Consider the following 23,160-nt stretch of genomic DNA (forward strand, 5'->3'; position numbering starts at 1 on the left):
TTGGTTAAACTACAGGGACTTCGGTGCAAACCCTCTTGAGCTATTCTTAGGTTATAGAAATGTGTAATAAAACTTGCATGTTTTATCTGGTCATGTAAGGGATTAAACTTTCACTTTTAATGCTAGTGCTAATGCCGTACCAATTTGACATCAAGGTTTTAATGACAGATGACTGTTGTCAGCATAAATGTTCATGCAGGTTTATGTAAGTTGTCATTTACATTGCAGTACACTACAGTAATAAAGTGTTACCCATACTTACCCATACATGCAATCTTATAGCACTAAAAAGGAGTGAAGAACACAAGCACAGCTTACCAGATGGATAGTACTGTTGTGCCATGAGACAAGAAACTTATAAGGTTAAAAAACAAAACAAAAACAGGACTATTAATTCTCTGAATATTTTAGCCTGCTGGTAGTGTGTTATTTCTCACTGCTTTGTAGTAGGAATGAAGCACCAAACCATAATGCATGCACATTTCCTTTCCTTTTTGTATTGAGCACAACAACATGTACCAAATAGTCTCTGATTTGATGAAGTAATGAAAAGGCAATAAATTCCATATTAATTGTTGTAAAAGTTTTTACATGTAATAATTTATTTTGTGGTACTCTTCACAGCTAATGTCTCATTGTTCCCTTATTCTCCTCAACTTTCAAACCTTTTAAAGTTTACTCTGCTGACTGCTAACAGGACCAGCGGTGTTTACAATAAATTGCTTTAGCCCTGAAAAATAGAAGTGAATGCAGAATTGCTACCTATGATTTTTCTCAAAATATAACTGTATAATGAATATTTCCAGACAAAGTTTTAATTGGACAGGGAAATTTGCTCCAAACCTGTATGTAACTGGAGTTCAGCGTCATCCAACAAAGACCTGCCTGAAAATATCTATAGACTGACACAATTCTGTCTGAACTCAGTTGTAATCTGACAAAAGTCTCAAATCAGCTGTAATCTGACAAAATTCTGTGTGAACCTGACTGTAATCTGAGGAAAATTCTGTCTGAACCTGACTGTAATTTGACAGAATTCTGTCTGAATGACGGATATTTTGAATAAATACTACCTTAATCAGTAATCAAATAGATTAGATATTGTAATTAATAACCAAATAGGTGGTACTGGCTAACAGAGAAAATTAATTCTCTCACAAAGGGTAGGCCTTAGTCTGTCTGCACAGGAGATTCTAGACACTAGAAAGCCCCTGGGTTCACAGAGAGGCCTGTGTGTACCTACTGATCCAGTGAAGAGAGGTACAAGTTGACCTTGAAAGGTAAAGCAGAGGGGTAAAAACTGGTTGAAACCAGTTTTTAGGAGTGAGTTCATCATGCGATGACCAAATTGATGGATGAAGAGAGGCACCTATTAGAGAATAAACTAATACAAAAATTTGAGAAGTAAGGCGGGGGGATATCAAATTACCCCAGATCAATGGTATATAAACTGTTGTTTGGAACACTGTTTGTGCAGTTGGGTCTCTTGAGACCCTGTGCCACCTGATGCTGAAATAAAGAAGAGAAGCCTTTCTCCCTCTTCCACAAACTCAGCGTCTGAAGACTCTTTCCTTTTTGACATCTTTTGAGAACTCAGACTTAGAACAATTAGTGAAAGTGTTTAGCCAGTATTAAAATATTTCTTTTTTATTCATAATATTATGTTGGAGGCCTGGGGTTGAAGGGGATAGCCCTTGGGCCCTGACATGAAGCTGACTGTAATATGACAAAGTTCTGTCTGAACCTGACTGTAATCTGACAAAATTCTGTCTGAACTCAGCTGCAATCTGACATAATTCTGTCTGAACCTGATTGTAAACAAAAGTCTGTTTGTAACTTGACTATAAACTGACAAAGTTCTGTTTGCACTATTTAAATTAAACTTTGGTTCATCAATCCATGCCAACCACAATAAATCCCAAAAGTTTTTAGTCTGGATAATCTACATAATGTGTTATTTTCATGCTAGTGATGTTGACCTTGGTGTTAAATTCTGCCAACGATCAAAGTGGCTCCAGCATGCCAGATTAAAAATTATTTAAGGTAATAAAAGTAGGGAGGAAAATAAAATAGGTGGGAAAGTCAAACAGGGGTAAATGCATACGAGCTATGAGAAAACCAAATTTGAGATTTGTACAACCAACCTGAGGCTGACAGATATTTAATATTCTATCAAGCCCACTAATAAGAGATCTTGAAAGTGAGTCATTAACCTTCAGTCATTGATAAAATAAGGTAGGATTACTGTTCTATAAGAAGCTGTCGTTATAGTTGATATTCAGAAATGAATTATGATATCCGTCTTCATAAATGTCGCTACCTCTCAGACTTCATGTTTAAAACATATCCAGGATTTTGTGGTTGTGTCCAGTTTGGCTGCGAGAAAAGTCTCCAGAAAGGTTTTTTTATTTTTTTCTGTGGGCTGTGCTGTCTTTTGAGGAGTGCTATCAGGAGTCTTTCAGTTTCCATTTGCTTTACCCACATTGCGGTGAAGCCTGTCTCAGCAGAGTGAAAACAGAACACCCAGCCAATATTAAGTGACACTCTTAAGAAACGCTGCACTCTGCTCCAAACAAAAGGATGTCCTTTGGGAGCTCAAAGCGTATTGCTACTTTTCCTCTGTAAAAGACTGAGAGAGCAGATGTTGCAGATGGCAACAAATGGTTCTCAGTCCCACTTGTAACAGTTGAATGGACTTACTGTAATGATTATTAATTTATAGCCCTCTGTGGGCCTTTCTCACCGGCTTGTGAATTGAAGAACTCCGCTGGAGCTGGATGTCAGCTATTATTGAAGTGACTGACGAATTATGAGCTCAGTAGCTCCATTAGAATGACTGTGGGGTTGTTCAGCAATTACTGGGGCACCATTCACGTAGATCCAGCAGCCAATCCATTAAGGTGCATATCCTCAAGAATTGTACGTGAAAGCCATCAGTGAATCATTGATAACGTGGGTATATGACTCAAAGTCACCTTCACATGCCTTATAATTAATAATAGAAATGGCATAAAGACACCATAGAGTTTTAAACAATTATGAGGATATTCAGTTTAAGTGCGGATAATAAGTCTCTCTAAAGTTTAATGTACAGACGTCTAAGCGTCGGCCTTGTCATTGACACATTGAGACTGTGATCCATGGTGAAGCCACCCGTGGCTTGTGAGTCCAGCATAATTGTCCACATTATTGTCCACTCTAGGTGGCCCTCCCACCATCCCAATCTGTTGGTTGATGTAACAGCATTGGCAGTTGGCATTCTCCTTCAAGTGTGTGGAGCTGTCCAATTATGTTGCAGTGGCTTGAAAAGATGTGGTGGTTGACTTCATATGACTGAGGAAACACCAGTAACTCCAGTGGCCTGCACATAGCCTTGACCTCAACCCTAATGAACACCTTTGGGATGAACTGGAATGTTGATTGCGAGTCAGCCTTTCTCATCTGACAACATTTGAGTTTTTTGGCCGAATGGGCACAATTTCCAGCAAGCACAGCCCAAAGTCTTGTGGAATGCCATCCCAGAAGAGTAGAGGCTGTTATAGCTGCAAAGGGTATAATGTCTAATGTTTAATATGGAGGAGGTTTTAGTGACAAAAACTACACATTCAGATGGGGTAACAAAAACACTGGAGCTGGTCAGAGCAGTGTTACATGCTAAGTAGGACTTTTTCGTGTTTTACACAATGACTTTCAGTCTTCATTGTCTTTAATCAAAGTATTTACACAGAATGATTGAGTGCTGTACAGTCCTGTTTAATCTGTCAGTAGTTAAGAAAAGCTAACCGTTAGCTAACTGATCTTAACATTTTTCTGTGGTTATTGTTAGACATCATATTAAAATTACTTTTAGCAAATACAGTAACACAAATATTTAATTTACCTTAGAGACAGTGTAAATCTGCCTGTTAATAATTTTGCCCCTTAGCTGTGAGTGTGGTTTTCCACAGAGTTTAATCTACAGGAATCTACAGGCTTCAGGAATGAAATAAAAACAGCACAGTACTCCAGATGATCAGGATAGCATGTCAGACATAATGAATTCCTCAGTAACAGCTTTCCACCATTTCCACCGTTCTCACTGCAGGTTTGTTTTTGATGAGTTCTGTTCTTTACTTGGTAGAGAAAGGAGGATTTAGAGACCATGACTGGCCGAGAACCACATCAGTCATAATTTTGCAAATGGTCAATTAGCATCCTAAAAGCTGCATAACTCTGTACTTGACTCAACTGCATTCAATTATTAATTAATCTTGCTTGCTAGTGTGGTCTCCATCACTGTATTACATACTGTTTCCTATAGAAATGGACAAAGGTACATCACAGGTAAAAACAGTACTAGCACACATCTTGAATGCTGAATTTTGTCAGAACTTTTGTCTTAGTTTAAACTCCCAAAAGTTTAAAATGATGTACTGTAATAAACAATCTCACTATATGTTTCTGTCACAGATGAACCTTGTGGAGGAGACAAGTCTATTTTCTGTCAGATGGAAGTCCTGGCCCGCTACTGCTCCATTCCGGGTTACAGCAAGCTGTGCTGCGAGTCGTGCAGTAAGAGGGGCAGCGCTCTCCTACCCGAGGCTGCTGAGACGGAGGAAGAGGTGCGTTTTGGCTCTGCTTCACAGCTCCTGGAGACCCTGTCAGCTTCCATCAATGGCACCCTCAAGCTCCCTCCCCAGAGCCCTCGTGGATCAGGCCCAGCTGGCCGCAACGCCAAGCAAACCTCCACCGCTGCACCACACAGACCAAACAGCGACAGTAAAACTCCTAAACGCTCCGCACAGGCCACCAAACCCGGCGCCAGGAACCTGCCTGCTATGGCACTTCACGGACAGTCCACCAATGCCACATCTCGGCAGCCGGACGGTTCCCGAGACAGCAGGTGGCCCAAGGCGATAACCGAGGTGGAAAGATGAAGGCGAACTTGAATTGGTGGTTTTTTGTTTTGTTTTGTTTTGTTTTTGTTGTTTTTTCCCTTCCTGGACTCTTTTTTGTTTTGTAGATATAATATATTAGCTTTATCCCTTGACTTACTTCAGATCTTGCTTATGAGAGATTTTAGAGAGAGTGAGAGAGTAAAGTGCTGGTTCACTTTCTGGTTTCCTCCCCACAGCGGTCATTCTGCATTCACACTAGTCAACCTTCACACTGCCGTTTTGGGAGAATGCGCCAAAGATTTTTGAAAGCAGTCAGAAGTCCCTTTTCAAAAGCTTGGTTTATGGAGGTTTTGCACATTAGCCTATGCTAAAGAGACACCAGTGGTACGTGCTTCTAGTTATATAGAATTTCAAAATCCAGCGTTTTTTTTTGTTACTGGCTCCAAACATTTTGTTTGTTTAACAAACAGATATTTATGAATGTTCCTGTAAATACTGTATGTGTAAAAGTCAGTATTATTTTTTACTAAAACATGGTGCAAATTTTTTTACTATTCACTTACATTTTCTACATGACAGCTGAAGTATCCGATATGTTCTCAATTTTCCCTGTCAAAACAGACCAGTCAGTGGAAAAAACCCAAGAATGGATTCACCGTTCTTTGTACACTTTGAATACCTGTGTCCATCAAGGGATTTCTTTTATCATAAGCTTTTGTCTCTGTAACTGCATCAACGATTAATGTCAAAGCTGAATTTCCCTTACTGTTATCCTGTACTGTATTCTCTTTTGTCGCTAAAGGTTTATTTCACCAGCAAGGGAGCTGAATGCCAAGACACATTTAGATGTCAAAATGCAGTTGGGTCGCTGCGTAGGAGTCCAACACATGCACAGCAAGGTGCACAGGACATGCAAAGCTGTATTTTGAAGGCGCTGAGCTGGAACATGGACCTTTTTTTGTGAGGAACATATTGTACGCATTGCGCTTTTGCCTGCAAGATTTCAGAAGAAAGATATTTATTATTTTTTTTTTTAACCAAGGGTTACGTCTCAACCACAATGCATCTGACTGCAATAGCAAGGAACCGCCATGTACATGTAAGCGGAGCCTGAACGTACAAAAACCATTCACTCATGCTCGCCTGTGTGCTACTGTATAGCTCTTGTATATAGGATTGAGATCTTTAGAGTATTTATTGAGTTCCTAGACTGCTTTATGTCCAGCATCCCTTCTGTACAAGCCAAAAAGAAAAAGAAACCAAATTTGCTGGTCATCTGCAAATTGATGCTTGAATTTTCACTGAAGTTTCACAGCTGGCGAGTTAAGAAGTTAGAAATTAGAAGTAGCATCAACTAACGCTTTAGATATGTGTAGGTTTTTGGAGAAAGCTGTCTCATGCAGCTGTTTCAGCATAGTATTTAGTGTAGAGGCCCAACAAAGCTGTCACTCACAGCTGTTTCTAAAGAGCCTTTGATCAAATCCCCAACGAAACTGGTCTTACAGTTAATTAGTGTTGATTTGTGAAATACTAAGGTTACAAAATCCATATGGACATCATTCCCATTGGCTAACACAGACAAACATGAAAAATGTTGACGCTTGTAGATACCATTTTTTAGAAACAAACCTATTTGAAACATTCACTGAAATGTCGGTGACTTGCTGCCTATGACGACTTGGCTGCTAACGTTATGCAAAGCTTTTAAAGTCCCAAGAGGATGTTAGTACTTTAGTGTTTGTAGATTTTTTTTTTTTTCCAAACGACAATCCCTGAGCCTCAGACAGATCCGCTGTATAGAAAACGATACGTATCTATCCCCAGTGCTACCTGTGCATTTAACAATTAATTAATGCTCCAACTAGCTGGCAGTTTCTAACAGCTTGCAGTCCTTTCTTTGTTTATTTGTACTTATATTTGTTAGTTGTAATTGAAGTGTACACTACTGATGCTGTTTGTTGTAATGGGGAGCACATAGCAATAAAGAACATACTAAACATTCATCTGTCACCTGAGTGCTCTTCAGTTTAAGGGTACATTGCACTTCATTTCATACTGCCTGAACCTGAGAGGCTGATGAACGGGAGGATATCAGTTTGAAGGTCTGGTCGGGAGGGAGAGTCTGCCATGAAATATGAGAGTGGAGATAACAAATCTTCCATTATTGACACTGGTATTTATATACGTCCCTTTCTGGCTGAGTCCTTGTTTCACTTTTCTGTTTCTACATACAGTCCAATGGCAAGGTTTGCTGAAAGGTCTACCTAAAAAACAGCTGAGCAAACCTGGGTATGTCTGCACTTTGGTGTCATGCATGGTGAGCAGAACTACAGGGTTTAATAGGAATTTGACCCCATTAAATTTGATGCCCCACCACTTTTTGATTGAGTTTGGAATGCTTACATAAAAAAAACAAAAAACAAAACAAACAAACAAACAAAAAACATCTCCACTGTCCGTAAATTGCAAGGACCACTGATCTATAGGCACAAACAGATATACAGTCATACTCAGCGACAGCACCAATCAAAACCTCCATTTCGGCTGGGGGGCAGAACATTTCTGATTTAGAGCAGCTGCAGCTCACTAATCCAGTAGAAATGTTTTTTTCTCCAATACACAGACTAATACACTGTCACTATATTTCTTACTGCTGTAATGTTAAACTAAGATGTCATGTTCTTCAGAGAACATGTACTATCTGAGTGGAACCAGAGACATTGTAAAGAAGGGCGTTTATTTCCACTCATACAAGACCAAGTCCTATCCCATGTCTTTGAATGGGGAGAGACCTATGATCTCAAAATCGAAAGCAGCATTAATGTTTCAAAAACATTTGAAATCACACAAAATCTGACAAATAGTTTGTAGCAATTGGCTCAAATAAAATTACCAATAATGCAATTGGCTCTTTTTAATTAAAGGCAAGGCTTTCCCCATAAACAAACGGCAAGTTGCATGTTAAGATCATTTTTCAACCAGTGAACGGCCTCCACCTCTTTCATAATGGATTTTGGCAGAACCCAGTGAACCCACAGGGTCGAAACAGTGACACTGATAATTAATAGGTGAATAGGTTTATTAACACATGGCATTAGATTATAGCCATGATACTCATTTTATATTTACATTCACAACATTTAACAGATGCTCTTATCCAGAGCGACTTACAAAAGTGCTTTGCCTATGTATCATAGGTAGTACAAATAGGTGAAAGTACAAACTAGACAAAGTTTAAGTGCAGTACAACACATTTCAATATACAATTCAATATACAATTAGACATTCACTATATGTAGGGGCCCTGTGATGGACTGGCGACCAGTCCAGGGTGTTTTCTGCCTTCTGCCCAGTGACTGCTGGGGTAGGCTCCAGCTCCCCCATGACCCAGGAGGATAAATGGAACAGGTGTGTGTGTGTGTGTGTGTGTGTGTGTGTGTGCGTGTGTGTGTGCGTGTGTGTGTGCGTGTGTGTGTGTGTGTGTGCGTGTGTGTATGTGTGTGTGTGCATATAGTGTGGAGTTAGTTTTGCTTAGTCAGCCAGTTGTGTTTTGTCAGAGAATTCATCAAAATAGTCAATAAGAAATGATCAAATGATGGGGCTGAATCTAAGCTTGACACGTTAATATTGATTGGATATGGTCTAATTAATTCTGAAATGTTATCTGGATGACTGCATTCCTGGGATTTACTGACACTTTGAAACCTTGAAACCTTTTGGGGTCAGTAGACCTTTTCTTTTGTCATTGGATAAAACTTCAGTACATTTTATTTTCTGTTGAGTTGTACAAGAAAAGTTGTTACAGATAATTGATTACGGTGGACTGAGCAAAGAACAGTATGTTTGGTTTGGAGAGCAAATCTTATTTAATTTTTTTTTTCCTTTGAGGTGAATGTTTAAATTCACACCTTTGGAATAAGAAGTCTCCCCCATGCTCAGGACAAAAAGCCCCCCCACACTGCCCCATAAATATTATTTACCTACATTTTTATCATAAAGACACAAAGTGGTTCACTGGAGTTTCACTGGCTAGCAAGCATTAGTGTTATATGCTAGCTGTACCGATGTAGCTAGAATTAGGGAGCATTTTTAAACATTCTTCCACACCTGAGGTTTAAAAATCATTTATACTTAACAATTACATGTCAAATGTGAAAAACAAACAATATTAAATGTTATTGCTTCATTTAACATGTTATTGTCATAATAATAATAATGAGAAGAAGATGAAGAGGAAGATCACTACATGATTTTCCATTATATTATATATATGGATATGTGTGTGTGTGGTGCAAAGGTTTTAACACATTTTTTTTTACATCCATGATGTCATTGCTTTCATCAGTGATGGTTTGACATGATAAAAAATACAAGTGCTGTCAGATAGCGCTTAATGTCTTTTATCCTGCCTTGTTCAAGGTCAGATTCTGACCAGTCAATTCACTTCCATCCGTGCCATTTACCAGCCTCCTCCGCTGCCTCTTGATTTCCACAACAGCATTTCTCAGTTAAAGCTCACAACAGCTTCCCTAAAATCACCACGCAATTGTTTTTTAAGCACAAATCACGAGCCCTTGGCAGACAGGTGGGTAGTGAAGCTGTAGCAGTTTGTTTTAAAAGTGACGTCGCAATTGCTGTGGATTCGGCGTCACTTCTTGAAATAGAAGAAAGAAATAGCAGCTAAATGTGTCAGGCAGTAAATGGGCTGGCTGAGGAGATTAATTCTAACTGTCATCCTCAGGTGTAAACGGAATCCATGATGAGAATCTTAATGCACTTGCCCTAAAATCACCACTGAGGCCAAGAAGGAATGAGAGCCAATGAGTTGTTAAAGCACCTCCAAGTGATTGATAGCATCCAGCGTTTTTACAAATTATGATGATAGCGAATCAATACTAGTGCAATCCACTTCCACTTTGGTTATAATTAGTATGTACAGTACATGGGTGCTCATGCTCTGATCTCTCCTGTATGCATTGTCAATATCCCACAGGATATTATAGATTGGAGATAAGATATAGCAGTAGGTTTTCATTTTCTATATTTTTTTTTCACCTTATGGGTGTTTCAGAATAGTTAAATGACTTAAAATTAGGTATATATAATATATATAGATTTACAATATCTATATTAGATATACAATTAAAAGTAGTCATATAAAATATATCTTGTATGATTTATCTGACTGTGATATTTTAATTTATTACTAACAGACTAACACAGCAACAAAGAAACAATAGACAGTATTAAATTCTTGCAATATAATGATACCTTGTTTTCAATTACAGCAACAAAAGCAAATGATATTTCACCTCACGGTAATAGAAGGGAATGGTAGTTAGTTATTCAGTGTCTGTACTTTAAGCTCCAAAGAGAACATCTCTGACATATTCAAGACACGCTTGATTGAGATCAGCATATAAAACATCATAAACCCTGTGCAACAAATTAATTCCTGTAGAAACTGTCTCCTGAAGCTACATGGACCATTGTGCCAAATTAGTCCAAACTGCAGTCCCACAGTACAAAAAAAGCAAGTATTCAGACCTTACACATATACAAAATTGTCATTTATAGGGTACTTTCTAATGGGAAGGGCTGTCTCAAACCCTAACCCAACTTTTTTCATGCTGTAAATGTTGTTTTTTAAAATATCTTTTTGATTTATTTCAGGGTGAAGGAGTGATTTAGCATGAGTTCAATTTTTCAATAATAATAAAAAAAAATTCTATCCCACATTTTCATGTCACTACCGAAACACAAAGAGGCAGACAAACCTCATGTTCCAAACAGTGTGGCATGTCTGGAGATGAGACTGTACCACTCTGACCAAAAATACAGCTCAGTCTCAGAATTTAGGCAGTAAGGAGTTTTTTGTTGCTTTGTTTAATGAAATACTCCAGTACATTTAAATGCATGTCCATTTTGGAAAAAAAGTACAATTACAGCCCTTTTTATACAGAGTAATTCCATTTTAGGGGTGAAAAGTAATTACACAGTCAGCTGCTCGGTTGCTTCTTGACCAGCTGTATGTCAATTCATGCACAAGAGAGCTAACAAAATGTGTTTCCTTCCAGATTATGGTATTTGCATATGGAACCTCAACATAAATACCAAAGTGACAGTACCACCAAAGTAGAAATCAATAAAACATTAGATCGGCTGTTTAGTACCACTGTTAAGAAGCAAAAGCAAGCTTAGCAATAGTAAACAAGCTGAAAGACCTGTTATAACCCCTAGTTGTAACATTCCTTTTGTGTGTGTCTAATGCTACCATGTTGTGTGTATTTTTGTGCCTGTGTTGCCATGTGTGCAGGTCCATGATTCTCAACATGGCAACACCTGAGGAGACCTTCCAAACCAACCTGGAACACTTCACTTTTGTTAGATATTGTGAAACAAGTAAACACTTTGCTAGACCTTGTGAAACTCCTGGGAAAAATAGGGGATGAGTGCCATTTGTTTTGCTTATCTTTTTCTCTTGGTTTATGTAGGGAGTTAGGGTAGCTTTTTAAATTTGTTTTATTTTGTTTTCAGGTTTAATTGGTTTTTAAAACCTTTAGTTGTTTTGTTTATTATTTTGGCATATGCTTGTCCCTGAAGGTACACCACCCAAGCTGAACATTTTGCCATTGAGACTTATAGACTTATAGAATATATAAATAAACAATTAATAAAATAAATAAATATAAATAAACCTGAGCTGGTTTACTGTTTAAATGGCCCTATCTCACTTTCTGTTATGGCCTGACACTGGACGGGGTCATGACAAACCACAGTAGTAAATGGATAAGGAACAAATTCAGTCATGAACAAAAACTGTTTTTCAATAATCGAATGTGTGTTTTAAATTCCTATAAAGAGTACAACCCACCAGAATGACCTCCAACACCCTAAACTTCAACAACCACATTACAGTTTGTTGGAAAGTACATAACTAAGCCTGTTTGTTTCAGGTTCAAAATCTTGCGGATAGATGGGCAAAAAGTGACCTATACAACAGAGATATAAAGAAAAAAGTTTGGAGAAAGTGGAACTGCTGCCTACTGCCGCATCTGTGAAACATGGTGGAGGTAGTGTCACATCAAAGCTGGCTCACTTGTCTTTATTGATGAATTAAAAAGTATGCACTCTAGAGCCAAAAAGGTGCTTTGGGACCACTTTTGGTTCCCTAAACAACTTTTCAATGGAAATGAGATGTGTTTAAAGAATGAGAAGTTTAAATAATTCCCACATAATGTCATGGTTCTACACTGATTACAGGTCATCAAGGTAGCATCATATGAAGCCTTTTCACCTTGCAGCAGGACAATGACCTCAAAAATACTGCTAAGGCAAAGACAGAGATGAAGAGCCACAACACTGAAATTTCTTAGAAACATGAAAATGTCAGTCACCCTCTGAATCCCACTATGCATGCAAATCACCAATTGAAGCCATAAAAAACAGATGATTCCTATTTGTTTGACCAGTGCAGACATAACATCCTTGAAATTAAATTCAGTGTGCTGGAGAAAAAAAAACTGTCACTGTCCAAATACTTACAGAATCAGCTATAAGTAGGGGTTAAGAAGCAAGGATGCAGTTGAACAGGGCAGTATTTAGTGCAACATACTGAAATAGGAAAATAGAACATGAATTAACCTAATTTAAAACATAATCAAAGCACTCACACAATTCTCTCTAGGAATTAACATTAATGTGGCAAGAGAGCCACTTAAAAGAGTGCTTTGCTCCTCCACACTAAATGCTCACACCTGTCCTGATTTAGGAGGGCTCAGCTCACGGGCCCTGTCACACAATCTATGCCCTGCAGAGTTTAATTAAACGTAGCTAGATTTTACATAGGCTTTAACAAAACCCTCTTTAGGTGGATCAGCTGTGATACATTACTGTTGGAACTAAACTCTTCAGGTCAGCTAGATCTTAAATGAACATCCCATAATTTTTCAACCTAATTTCTATATGGGAGGTATGCACTGTACCTTAAAGCTCCTTACACTTATAACAGAGGCAATAGGCAGGTACTAAATTCCATTTATCTCTAGGCTTATTCTACAAATTGATGCACATTCCAAAAAAGTTTAAAGAGGAGCAATTTAAGGCTAAGAATGTTGTGAAATGCTTAGAAAACATTTTGATAGAGGTGATGTAATAATGTTTGGGTGTAAAAAGAGCATCCAGGAAGGTCTTAGTCCTTTATGAGCAATGATGGGTCACAACTCATCACGTTGCATCAACAAATAGTCCAACTGTTTAAGAACAATGTTCCTCAACAAGTGTTTGCAAAGAGTTTAGTTATTTCACCTTATATGGTGCATAAGATCATCAAAAGGTTTAGGGAATCCAGAAAAATCTGTGTCCCTAAAAAGCAAGGCCAAAAACCACAACTGAGTGCCTGTTACCTTCAATCCCTCAGACGGCACTGCATTAAAAACCAGTACGCTTCTGTGATGGACATCACAACTTGGGCTCAAGAATAACTTGACAAACTGTTGTCAATAACCACCGTTCATCACTGCATCCACAAACACACAAGTTAAGACCATACTACGCACAGTAGAAGCCATATGTCAGCGTAAAGTTACAAAGCCAGGGTCTGTCATGGTATAGGGGTGCATTAGTGGGTAACTTGCACATATGTAAAAGCACCATTATTGCTGAAATATATACACACACATTTTGGAGCAACACATGCTGCCTTTTAGTCACCATCTTTTTCAAGGATGTTCATGCTTATTTCTGTTGACAATGCCAAGAAACATTGGCGGCATAATCAAAAAGTGTGAGTGCCAGACTCGATGCATACAAACTCCTCGATGCAGAAATCTCCTTTTGTGACGCTCTCAACAGTTTTTATAAATATCTAGCCATTCTCAAAACTCATTTGTGTTCTATCTGCTAAAGGCCTCAACTTGCTCCACGAAGTGTGTTGTGCTTGGACCTTGATGCCACTTGCAATGTAATTTGTAGACAATCTCTCATACCAGCTACATCAGTCCAGTCACAATAAAAACAAGTGGCAGTTGACTGTTTTGGTTGCAAACAATGATAATTTACACAATGTAATCTTTTAGCACACACCATTCAAAAGCTATTAAAGAAATAAAGCTGAATATGTGAAAATGAAACCAACTTTGCTCTCTTTAACATTTCACTACCTATTTGTTCTTGTTGGTAGCAGAACCCCTCCATCGACCTCAATATTTCACCAAAAGGTGATGACTATACATACACAAAAGTCAGGGACCACCCTTCATTTATTTAATTTTCAGTCAAAATGGCTTTAAAAGAAACTTTCATTTTTCACAAGATGTTCCTGAGGATATTAAATAAAATAATCAACACATCAGGAAGGGAAAGTCAAAGAAAATAAGTGAAAAGGAGATACAAAAATTGATTAAAACCTACAGAAAAAATGGCAATCCTAACAGCAGTGCAAGACCTAGTAGACCACAAAAACGCTCACCATCAGATAAACAGCTTTCATCTTCGAGAGAGAGGAGAAAGTCAAGCTCCACTTTTGCTTCAGATCTGAAAAAATCCACAGGTATTTCTGTCCATCCTTCCACCGTGAAAGGACAACTCAATGCTATTGGTCTGAAAGGATGTGTAGCTGTCTACAAGCTGTGACTGAAAATGGACAAACAGAAAGATCATTATCAAATCAAACAAAAAGCTGCTGGTGTTCTCAGAGCAATGGACTGACCATCCTATAGCCCAGATTTCAGCTTCACTGTATGTGGAACTACTTAGATGGTGAAAAGCAGAAAATGCAAAGCTGTAAAAAAGGCAAAGTGTTGACACCTTAATTACTAAAAAATTAGATATTATACTTAGTTGTTGAGGCTTCTGTGCACTTTTCTGTTAAATATGTTTTCTATTTTCTCCTGATGATAAAAAATTAATAACTTGTACTTAATGGAAATTAAACAAATGAAGTGGAGTCTCTGACCTTTGCACAGTACTGTATGCTTTAAGGAGCACATCTGTCTGCATTCGTCAAGTGCTTGGGATGAATGTTTATCAGTGAACCACTGAAATCAATAGGGAAGCTCTATTATGGCTCCATAAGCATGCTCTTTCGAACTGTAGCAGTGAGTCTTTTCACCCAATCCTTGAATATCTGCACAAGCATGCGGTGCATGTGTCTTACAGACAGCACTGAATATTCTTAAAAAGCTTGAAAATGAAGATCCTCATATTTTATTATATGTTAAGGCCTAATCTGCTGTTATGACACTGCTTCCCTTTCAGAATTCCACATACATACATGTGTTGCACTTTCTGTTTAGCCATCATGCAGACAGTTTAGCTTTTCCATTAAACTAAGTAGTTTAATGATTGTATGAATTTGTTTGAATTATGTATTACACACAATCTATGATTAAAGCATAATGAATACTGACATGAAGGGCTTAATAACAAGGTGAAAATGGCTCTGAAGAACCAAGAGCATTATAAAAGATGAAATGCCACTGTGTTCTCAGAGGCTGTCAAGAATGGTTGTGAGCGAGCATGTTCACATTAGCAGCCCTGCACCCATTAGAATAATGTCCTATGAGTAATATTTGTACGCCCGCTGAGAGTTCTCTGTCAATACAGCATGATCTTTTTGATAAGTTGAAAGTGAATGACTAGCATACTTGGTTTCTTACAAAGTTCTATGAGTCAGATTTCTCTGAACATTTGTGGGGGTGTAAGAGTTTGTTGCTTAGCACATAAGCAATTTTCCAGTCCTTCTATCTGTTCTTTATCCCATATTTATGCATCACACCCTCAAACAGGTAATGGGTCTCGCTGCCTGACACAAAATATTGCAGTTCTTCAATAGGTTATGTTGTGTAAATGGTCATTGCAACCAAAACAGTCAACTTCCACTTTGGTTTTGACAGGATGGTTGTGACTGATATGAGAGATGAGCAACTGTCTACAAAGTTGGTTGGTATAGTGTAGTGGGTAACACCACTGCCTTCTACACTTCAATCCCTGCCCAGGTAAGCACCCTACACTGTACCAATAAGAGTCCCTGGTCAAGACTTCTAACACTACGTAAAATAAAAAAATAAAAAATCAATTTGTAAGTTTCTGGATAAGAGCGTCTGCCAAATGCTGTAAATGTAAATCACGTTACAAGTGGCAACCATCAGGTTCCAAGCACAACAGCAACTTGAGGCCTTTAAGCAGATAGAACCTAAATGGTCAGATATTTATAATAACTGTCGGGAAAGAGTTTCAAAAGGAGATTTCTGCCGAATTTTGTATGCACTGACCTTTTGACCAATAGAGGTGCCCTATAGTGGACCCAAAGTACATAACGTGACCATTGACTATTGTAACAAAACATCATCTCTGAAATAGAAACTTTATGGGAGAAGGCAAAAAAACCTTAAATATACATTGATGTAGCAAGTTTTTGTACAAGTAATTCTGTATCATTTCTATTGGTGCATTTATCAATAATTGGTTAGGTAGATGGCACATTCAAATGGTTAAAAAAAAAAAAGAGTAATGAGGTTCTGACAGCAACGATATAATGCACTTCAAAGCCTTCCCAACATCCAACATTTAATGCAAATAAAAGCTAAACAGTTAACCGTGCATGTTGTTTAGCTTGTTTGTCTGGCCATGTAAAACAAGACTTTCTATGTCATTTGTCATTTCTATCTCTCAGGGGTTTAATTGGCTGGTTTTAGTTCAATACCCTAGCTTCAGGCATGCTTTCCAACCAACACTGGTTGTCACACTCTTGTTCCTGAGTTTCTGCTTCATAGGTAAGATGTGATTAGTCTTTGTCATTCTGTTAAATCCAATTGGATTTGTGATCAAATTTTTGAACTGTATCACCCTCTGGCAATGCTTTATTGAACTATGACAATGACAACAGTAATGTGACCACAATGACAGAATCCTATTTCAAAATACTAGGAATGCTAGGCTGTGATTATACCTGATTGTGATAATTATCACTAATTACACAGGTTTTCATCCCAGTGTTTAATTACATTAAACTTGTGAAACTAGTCATTATCTTGATAAAATAATCATTTTTTTCTAAAATCTGAAGAGGGTTTACTAGCAAGCAATTTAAAAAATACATGACATGTTTTGTTGTCACTATTTTAACATGATCTGTGTCAGGCAGCAAGAACTCATTAGAACACATCTTTGTGTAAGAAATCTGAACATACTGCCTGTGTATCTTGAATGAATATGGTGTCCTTTAAGAGGCACAGCATTTTATTTTGATGTTGGGCTTCTCTTCATTTGATTTCCTGATGGTATGCATCCTGTTCTTTTCAATGGAGAGCTCTGCTGCATTGCACGGTACATGGTGGTTTGCTAAGTGGCAAAATCAGCCTGGCCTGTTGAAAAAATTCGGCAGATGTGAACTTGCAAACGAGCATGGCCACCACATTGGTTTAGCCAATCAGACTACAGTAGACCAGCCTTCGTCACGAACAGCAAACATTAAAGCATATTTTTTTCCATGGGGTAAAGACAGAAACAATGGCTCTCTTTCTCTTCTTTGAATCCATGATGGTAGGTTGCTAGTCAGATTGAGCAAGATAACTTTTGAACTTGATCAAAGCATAAAAAGCATAAGTCTGTGTTTATTATCATTGCAAGCTTCTGTGTTACATCAAAAAATGAGTAACCGCCCCACATAAGTTCGATACAGAGGGATCCAGTGTGATGAAACGTGGCAAGAAATAGTCCAAGTGTTGTACCGCATGACTCAGGGAGGTTAATTTGCTAGGAGAGGTGAGAGTGATGAGAGGAGAAATTATAGCGTCTGTGCTGATGTGAGTGGAGTGATACAACAGGGGGTGTGGTATCTGAAATGCGCTGGCGTAGTGCTACTTTCAAACCCATTTGAGTCCTTAGATCTATTCTCAGTGAAACGGTGAGCACAAAGTAGTATTTTTTGAGCACCGGCAAAGATGCATCCAATTTCTTGCCACTCAGTTCTCTGGTTTACACTATTTAAGTAACCTACTTCAACATAAATAGGCAATTTTACTCAATTACTAAATTACAACCCCATTTCGAAAAAAGTTGGGATGCTGTGCAGAATGTAAATAAAAATAGGATGCAATGATATGCATATCATGTAAACCATATATTTTACGGAAAATACTACAAAGACAACATATCAAAAGTTGAAACTGACCAATTTTATTATTTTTTGAAAAACATAAAGCCATTTTGAATTTGATGTCAACAACACGTTTCAAAAAAGTTGGGATGGGGGCATGTTTACCACTGTGTTTTATCACCTCTTCTTTTAACAACACTCTGTAAGTGTTTGGGAACTGAGGAGACACTGCTGTAGTTTTGAAAGTGAAATATTTTCCCATTCTTGTTTGATAAAGGATTTCAGCTGCTCATCAGTTCGGGGTCTCCTTTATTGTATTTTTCATTTCATAATGTGTCAAATCTTATCAGTGGTGACAGGTCTGGACTGCAGGCAGGCCAGTTTAGCACCCAGACTCTCTTAATATGGAGCAATGCTGTTGTAATACATACAGAATGTGGTTTGGCATTGTCTTGCTGAAATAATCAAGGCCTTCCCTGAAAAAGACGTCATCTGGATGGCAGAACATGTTGTATTCTGTATATGTATATCTTCAGCATTAATGTTTCCTTCACAGATGTGCACGTCACCCATACCATGTGTACTAATGCAACCCTATACCATCATGAATACTGGCTTTTGAACTGTGCACTAATAAAAAGCGCTCTTTAGCCCAGACGACCCTTGATTTTAAATTGTTGCACTATTTGCTTGTGCAGTCTTTCACAGAGTGGCAAACCCCTCCTCATCTTAACTTCTGAAAGACTCAGCCTTTCTTAGAATTATGTTGCTGACCTGTTGACCAACCACCAGGTGTTTTTTTAGCATTAGACAACTTTACCAGCCTTTGGTTACCCCTTACCAACTTTTTTTGGAATGTGTTGTTGGCATCAAATTCAAAATGGGCAAATATTTTTCAATAAACAAAAACATTCCTCAGTTTCAACATTTGATATGTTGTCTTTGTAATTTTTTCCATAAAATATAGGGTTTAAATGATCTCCACATCATTGCATTTTGTTTTTATTTACATTTTGCACAGCGCCCCAACTTTTTTGGAAATGGGGTTGTAATTGAATTGACTGAAATATTTTATTCATAACAAATAGGCACAAACAACTCGGTTGTGGCTCCTAAATATGAATCAGACATTTGGTGCATCATCATTCACAGAACATTATAATCCAATCAGAAGAATTTCTAACAAAACTAAAATCTGATTGACTGAGCCACTTTCAAAGCCACTGTAAAATGATTGATGTATATCCTATGTACTCCATGCACATATATTGTATTACTACATATATTACTATGGTTGCAGTAGCAATTAGGATAGCAAAGAATCCCAGATGACCCTGTCCCCTTCAACTTCCTTCAGCTGCTCCCAGGCCAACTTGGAGATATAATCCCTCCAGTGGGTCCTAGGAGGACCTCAGAGTCTTGTCCCAGTCAGCTGTGCCTAGTAAACCTCCAATAGGAGATGTCCAGGTGGCATCCTAATCCGTTTCCCCAAATCCCCTCAACTGACTCCTCTTAATGTGGAGGAGTAGTGGCTCTACTTTGAGCTCCTCCCAGATGACTGAATTCTTCCCCCTATCAAGTAGAGTGTAGCCTGCCACCCTGAAAAGAAAGCTAATTTCTGCCGCTTGTATCCACGGTCTCATTTTTTTGGTCATTACACAAAGCTCATTATCATAAGTGAGGATGGGGATGCAGACCGACCAGTAAACAGAGAGCTTTGCCTTATGACTCAGCTCCCTCTTCACCACTACAGTCTGATACAGCAGCTGAATTACTGCTGCTGCCTGTTCCAGCCTGTGGCCACTCTCATGATTCCTCTTCCCATCACTCTTGAACAAGAACCCAAGATCCTTAATCTCCTTCACCTGGGGCAGGTCTTCTCCCCTTACCTGGAGGGGGCATGCAATCTTTTTCCAGGCAAGGACCATGGACTCACACTTAGAGGTGCTCATCCCCATACCAACTGTTTCACACTCAGCTGCAAACTGCTCCAGCTCCCACAGAATATTTTGGGGAACATGGTTGTAAGCCTTCTCCAAGTCCTCGAAACACATGTATACTGGGTTGGCAAACCCCCATGCCCCTCAACATTTCACACAAGGGTGAAAAGGTGGGACAGAATCCGCATTGTTCTGCCTCAATCTGAGGTTTGACTACTAGTTGGAGTCTCCATTCCAGCACCTTGGCATAAAGTTTACCAGGCAGGCTGAGCAGTGTGATACCCCGGTAATTGGTATACACTCTCCAGTCCCCTTTCTTAAAAACAGGGACCGCCACCCCAGTCTGTCAGTCTAAAGGTACTGTTCCCAAGGTACATACAACATTGCAGAGGTGGGTCAGCCACGACCGCCCTATATAATAACTATAGAGCCATCAACCAGCTCAAAACAAAACAGAAAATGAATGTTCACACCTACATCCTGAGAGTCTAAACTGTGTTATTTTGATGGTAAACATTATTTCAGCACATGTTCAAGGCTCACGTCTCTATGTAGCTCAGTGGTCTCCAACCCTGATTTGGGAGAGCTACCTTCCTGCAGAGGTTAGTTCCAACTTGTATCCAATAAGCTGTCCCACCCCTTATACACCTGATCCAACAATTCAGGGACTTGGGAAGAGGTTGATTAGCTGGAGCAGATGTGGCAAACTCTAGATAGAACTAGGCTCTGCTGGAAGGTAGCTGTCCAGAACCAGGGTTGGAGACCACTGGTCTTTCTGCTGTGTCTGCTGCCATGGATAAAGGAAGTTTCTCAAAAAAGTAAGTCTTTTGAGACCCTAGCACAAATTTGTTCCTGGTTTTAAAAGGCAGAGGAAAGTTAACGCGAAACCAGATGCGAGTTGCTCAAACTCAAGTAAATAGGGTGGCCATGTTTCCTCGCATGTTTTGTGTGTCCCTCAGATGCATTTGCATGAAGATGAGAAACACATTTTGCATTTTAGCATGATCCATAAACTGCATATGCGGCCCATAAACTGCATGTCTAGGCTCGTGTGCCAGAATCTTATTTGAGCCTGAAACGGTCATGAAATGCTTAGTACATTGGGCTCTCTGTGAAATCTACAGTGATGGAAGTGATAAAACATCTATTTTAGACTGCACCGTTAGGAAAATCTCACTGCACTGCACAATTGGCTCTACAAGGCAATGAGAGAAGGTGAACTGAATAGATATTGCTATTTAAAATGCATTCATTCTAAGGATTATGTGCCTTATGACAATAAAAATATAGCTTACATGTTATTTTTAACACTGTTTTGAGACTGCATAACGCCAGTGGTGTTGGTGGGAAGAAAAATCTAAAATTAATAAAGTGCACTTCCAAATGGAGCCAGAGCCAAAAGCACTGAGTGAACGTTTCTTGGTACAGAGTAGCACACATAGCTTTTCTAAGACTTCGTCACGCAAGCAGAGCATTAAGCAGGGCCAGTATAAAGGTTTGTGGAGACAAAACCTGGAGCAGAGATCTGGGCTTATCTCCCAGCTGCAGACTCTCCGTTCCGACTTCTCCTCTCACAGCATGAGCCAAGGAGAACCCTGTGCACCTGTGCTGAATAGGGTATGTCAGACTTAAAAAAAAAAAAAAAAGCTCAAGCTCATACTTTAAGAAGAAATGTATGGTTAGATAACAATATATGTGCATTACAGCAGTAGTGATGCTTCATATCCAAAAACTACAGCAGGACTGCTGTGCCAGATCCACTTGTACCAGCGCAACACACCAACATGCCACCACAACATTAGTGCAGTGAGAATAATCCACTAACTAATACCTGCTCTGTGGGGTTCTGACCATTAAAGAACAGAGTAAAAGGGGTCTAACAAAGTATGCAGAGAAGCAGATGGACTACGGTCTGTAGTTGTAGAATTACAAATACACCTATATGGTAAGTGGAGCAGATAAAATGGACAATGAGTGTAGATTGAGGGAGGTGATTATAAATATATGTATATGATGGAACCAAGGCGCAAACACAACCGGGTGCTCCCCAAGGTGCTGAAGATGTGACACCTTTCAGCATCAGAATTGTGGACAACCCCAACCACACGGTACAGGGCAGAGCACATCCCCATGCCAGCAAATGAGTCACCCTCACCTGCTGTGCATCACATGCCAGTGGCTCCATCCAGAGTCACTTAGCCCAAAAGGAGATGGTGGAGGCCACTGAGTGTGCCAAAAATACACTGGTGATGACACAAAATGGACAAGAGGGCGGGAGAGAGAGAGAGAGAGAGAGAGAGAGAGAGAGAGAGAGATTTTTCCCCAGAAAAATCAACCTCAGCTACACAGAGTTAGAGAGGGGAGTTTTACATGCACACCCTCCAAATCCATGCCCATTTAACTAACTAAACAGCCCCCGTAACTAGTGCCCATGAACTCCCTCACTCTCTGTTGCCCTGGTGCCAGACCTCCTAGTGCCATTCCTCATAAGGTGGGATTTCCCTGCCTTCAATGCCCGTGCAGATGCTGCTTCTTAAGGTGAGCGGAATGACCAAGCTAGCCAAGCTCTTTTCTCTCTGTGAAGAGGAATTTTTTAATTATTTTATTATTTTATTTTATTGGATTTATCTTCTCTGTGTTGTCCTATGCTATCTTTTCTTGGGTGTATGCTTACACTTTCTGTTGTGGTTGATCACCTCTCCTTGAGTTGATTTGGCAATATGATAGCAGACTAAGTACAGCCAAATTTAGTCAGGTCTGTTAGATCAACAAAGTTGCTTTATTTTGAGAAAAAAAAAAGTCTGGAAATACTTTCCAAAATTTAATTATGTTCAGGTAAATATGACAATTTGAGTGTGCTAAACATCTGTCTGATTCTCAAAATCACTATGGGTAAGCATGTGCATGTAGAGCAATGCAGATTCTTCATCTAAGCCATTTTGTACTGCTTGAATGGCATATCAGGAACAGAGGGATGACAGTCAAACTGTGCATTAGAATAATAGGAGTCTGGTGGTAGAATCAGCCAATTCAGCGGCGTTTAGTTACACACCGACGTACAAAAAGTCATTGGATAGCAGAGTGTAAATTGATTATGAAGTGGTTAGTTACTTCAGGGGATGGCTTGGAAATGCCCGCATCTGTTGTTGTGAGGTGTTATCTTGGGAGTGAGGCTGAACACTGGTCAGCGTGCTCATGGCAAGGTGATGTGAATTATCGGAGTTCGAACTAGGCATAATAGTGG

At 39.1% G+C, this 23,160-nt stretch overlaps 1 protein-coding gene across 1 annotated transcript in view; it reads left to right on the top strand.

The window, feature by feature from the left end:
* adamts3 (ADAM metallopeptidase with thrombospondin type 1 motif, 3) overlaps positions 1-6,878 on the top strand; it is a 165,808-nt gene extending 158,930 nt beyond the window's left edge. Inside the window, exon 22 of the mRNA XM_036598371.1 lies at positions 4,450-6,878. Within this exon, the coding sequence (XP_036454264.1) occupies positions 4,450-4,916 (467 nt within the window). The 3' untranslated portion in view covers positions 4,917-6,878. The remainder of the gene's footprint in view (positions 1-4,449) is intronic.
* Positions 6,879-23,160: the final 16,282 nt, after the last annotated feature.

This window comes from Colossoma macropomum, unplaced genomic scaffold, assembly GCF_904425465.1.
Source record: "Colossoma macropomum unplaced genomic scaffold, Colossoma_macropomum, whole genome shotgun sequence".
Classification (NCBI taxonomy): Eukaryota; Metazoa; Chordata; class Actinopteri; order Characiformes; family Serrasalmidae; genus Colossoma; species Colossoma macropomum.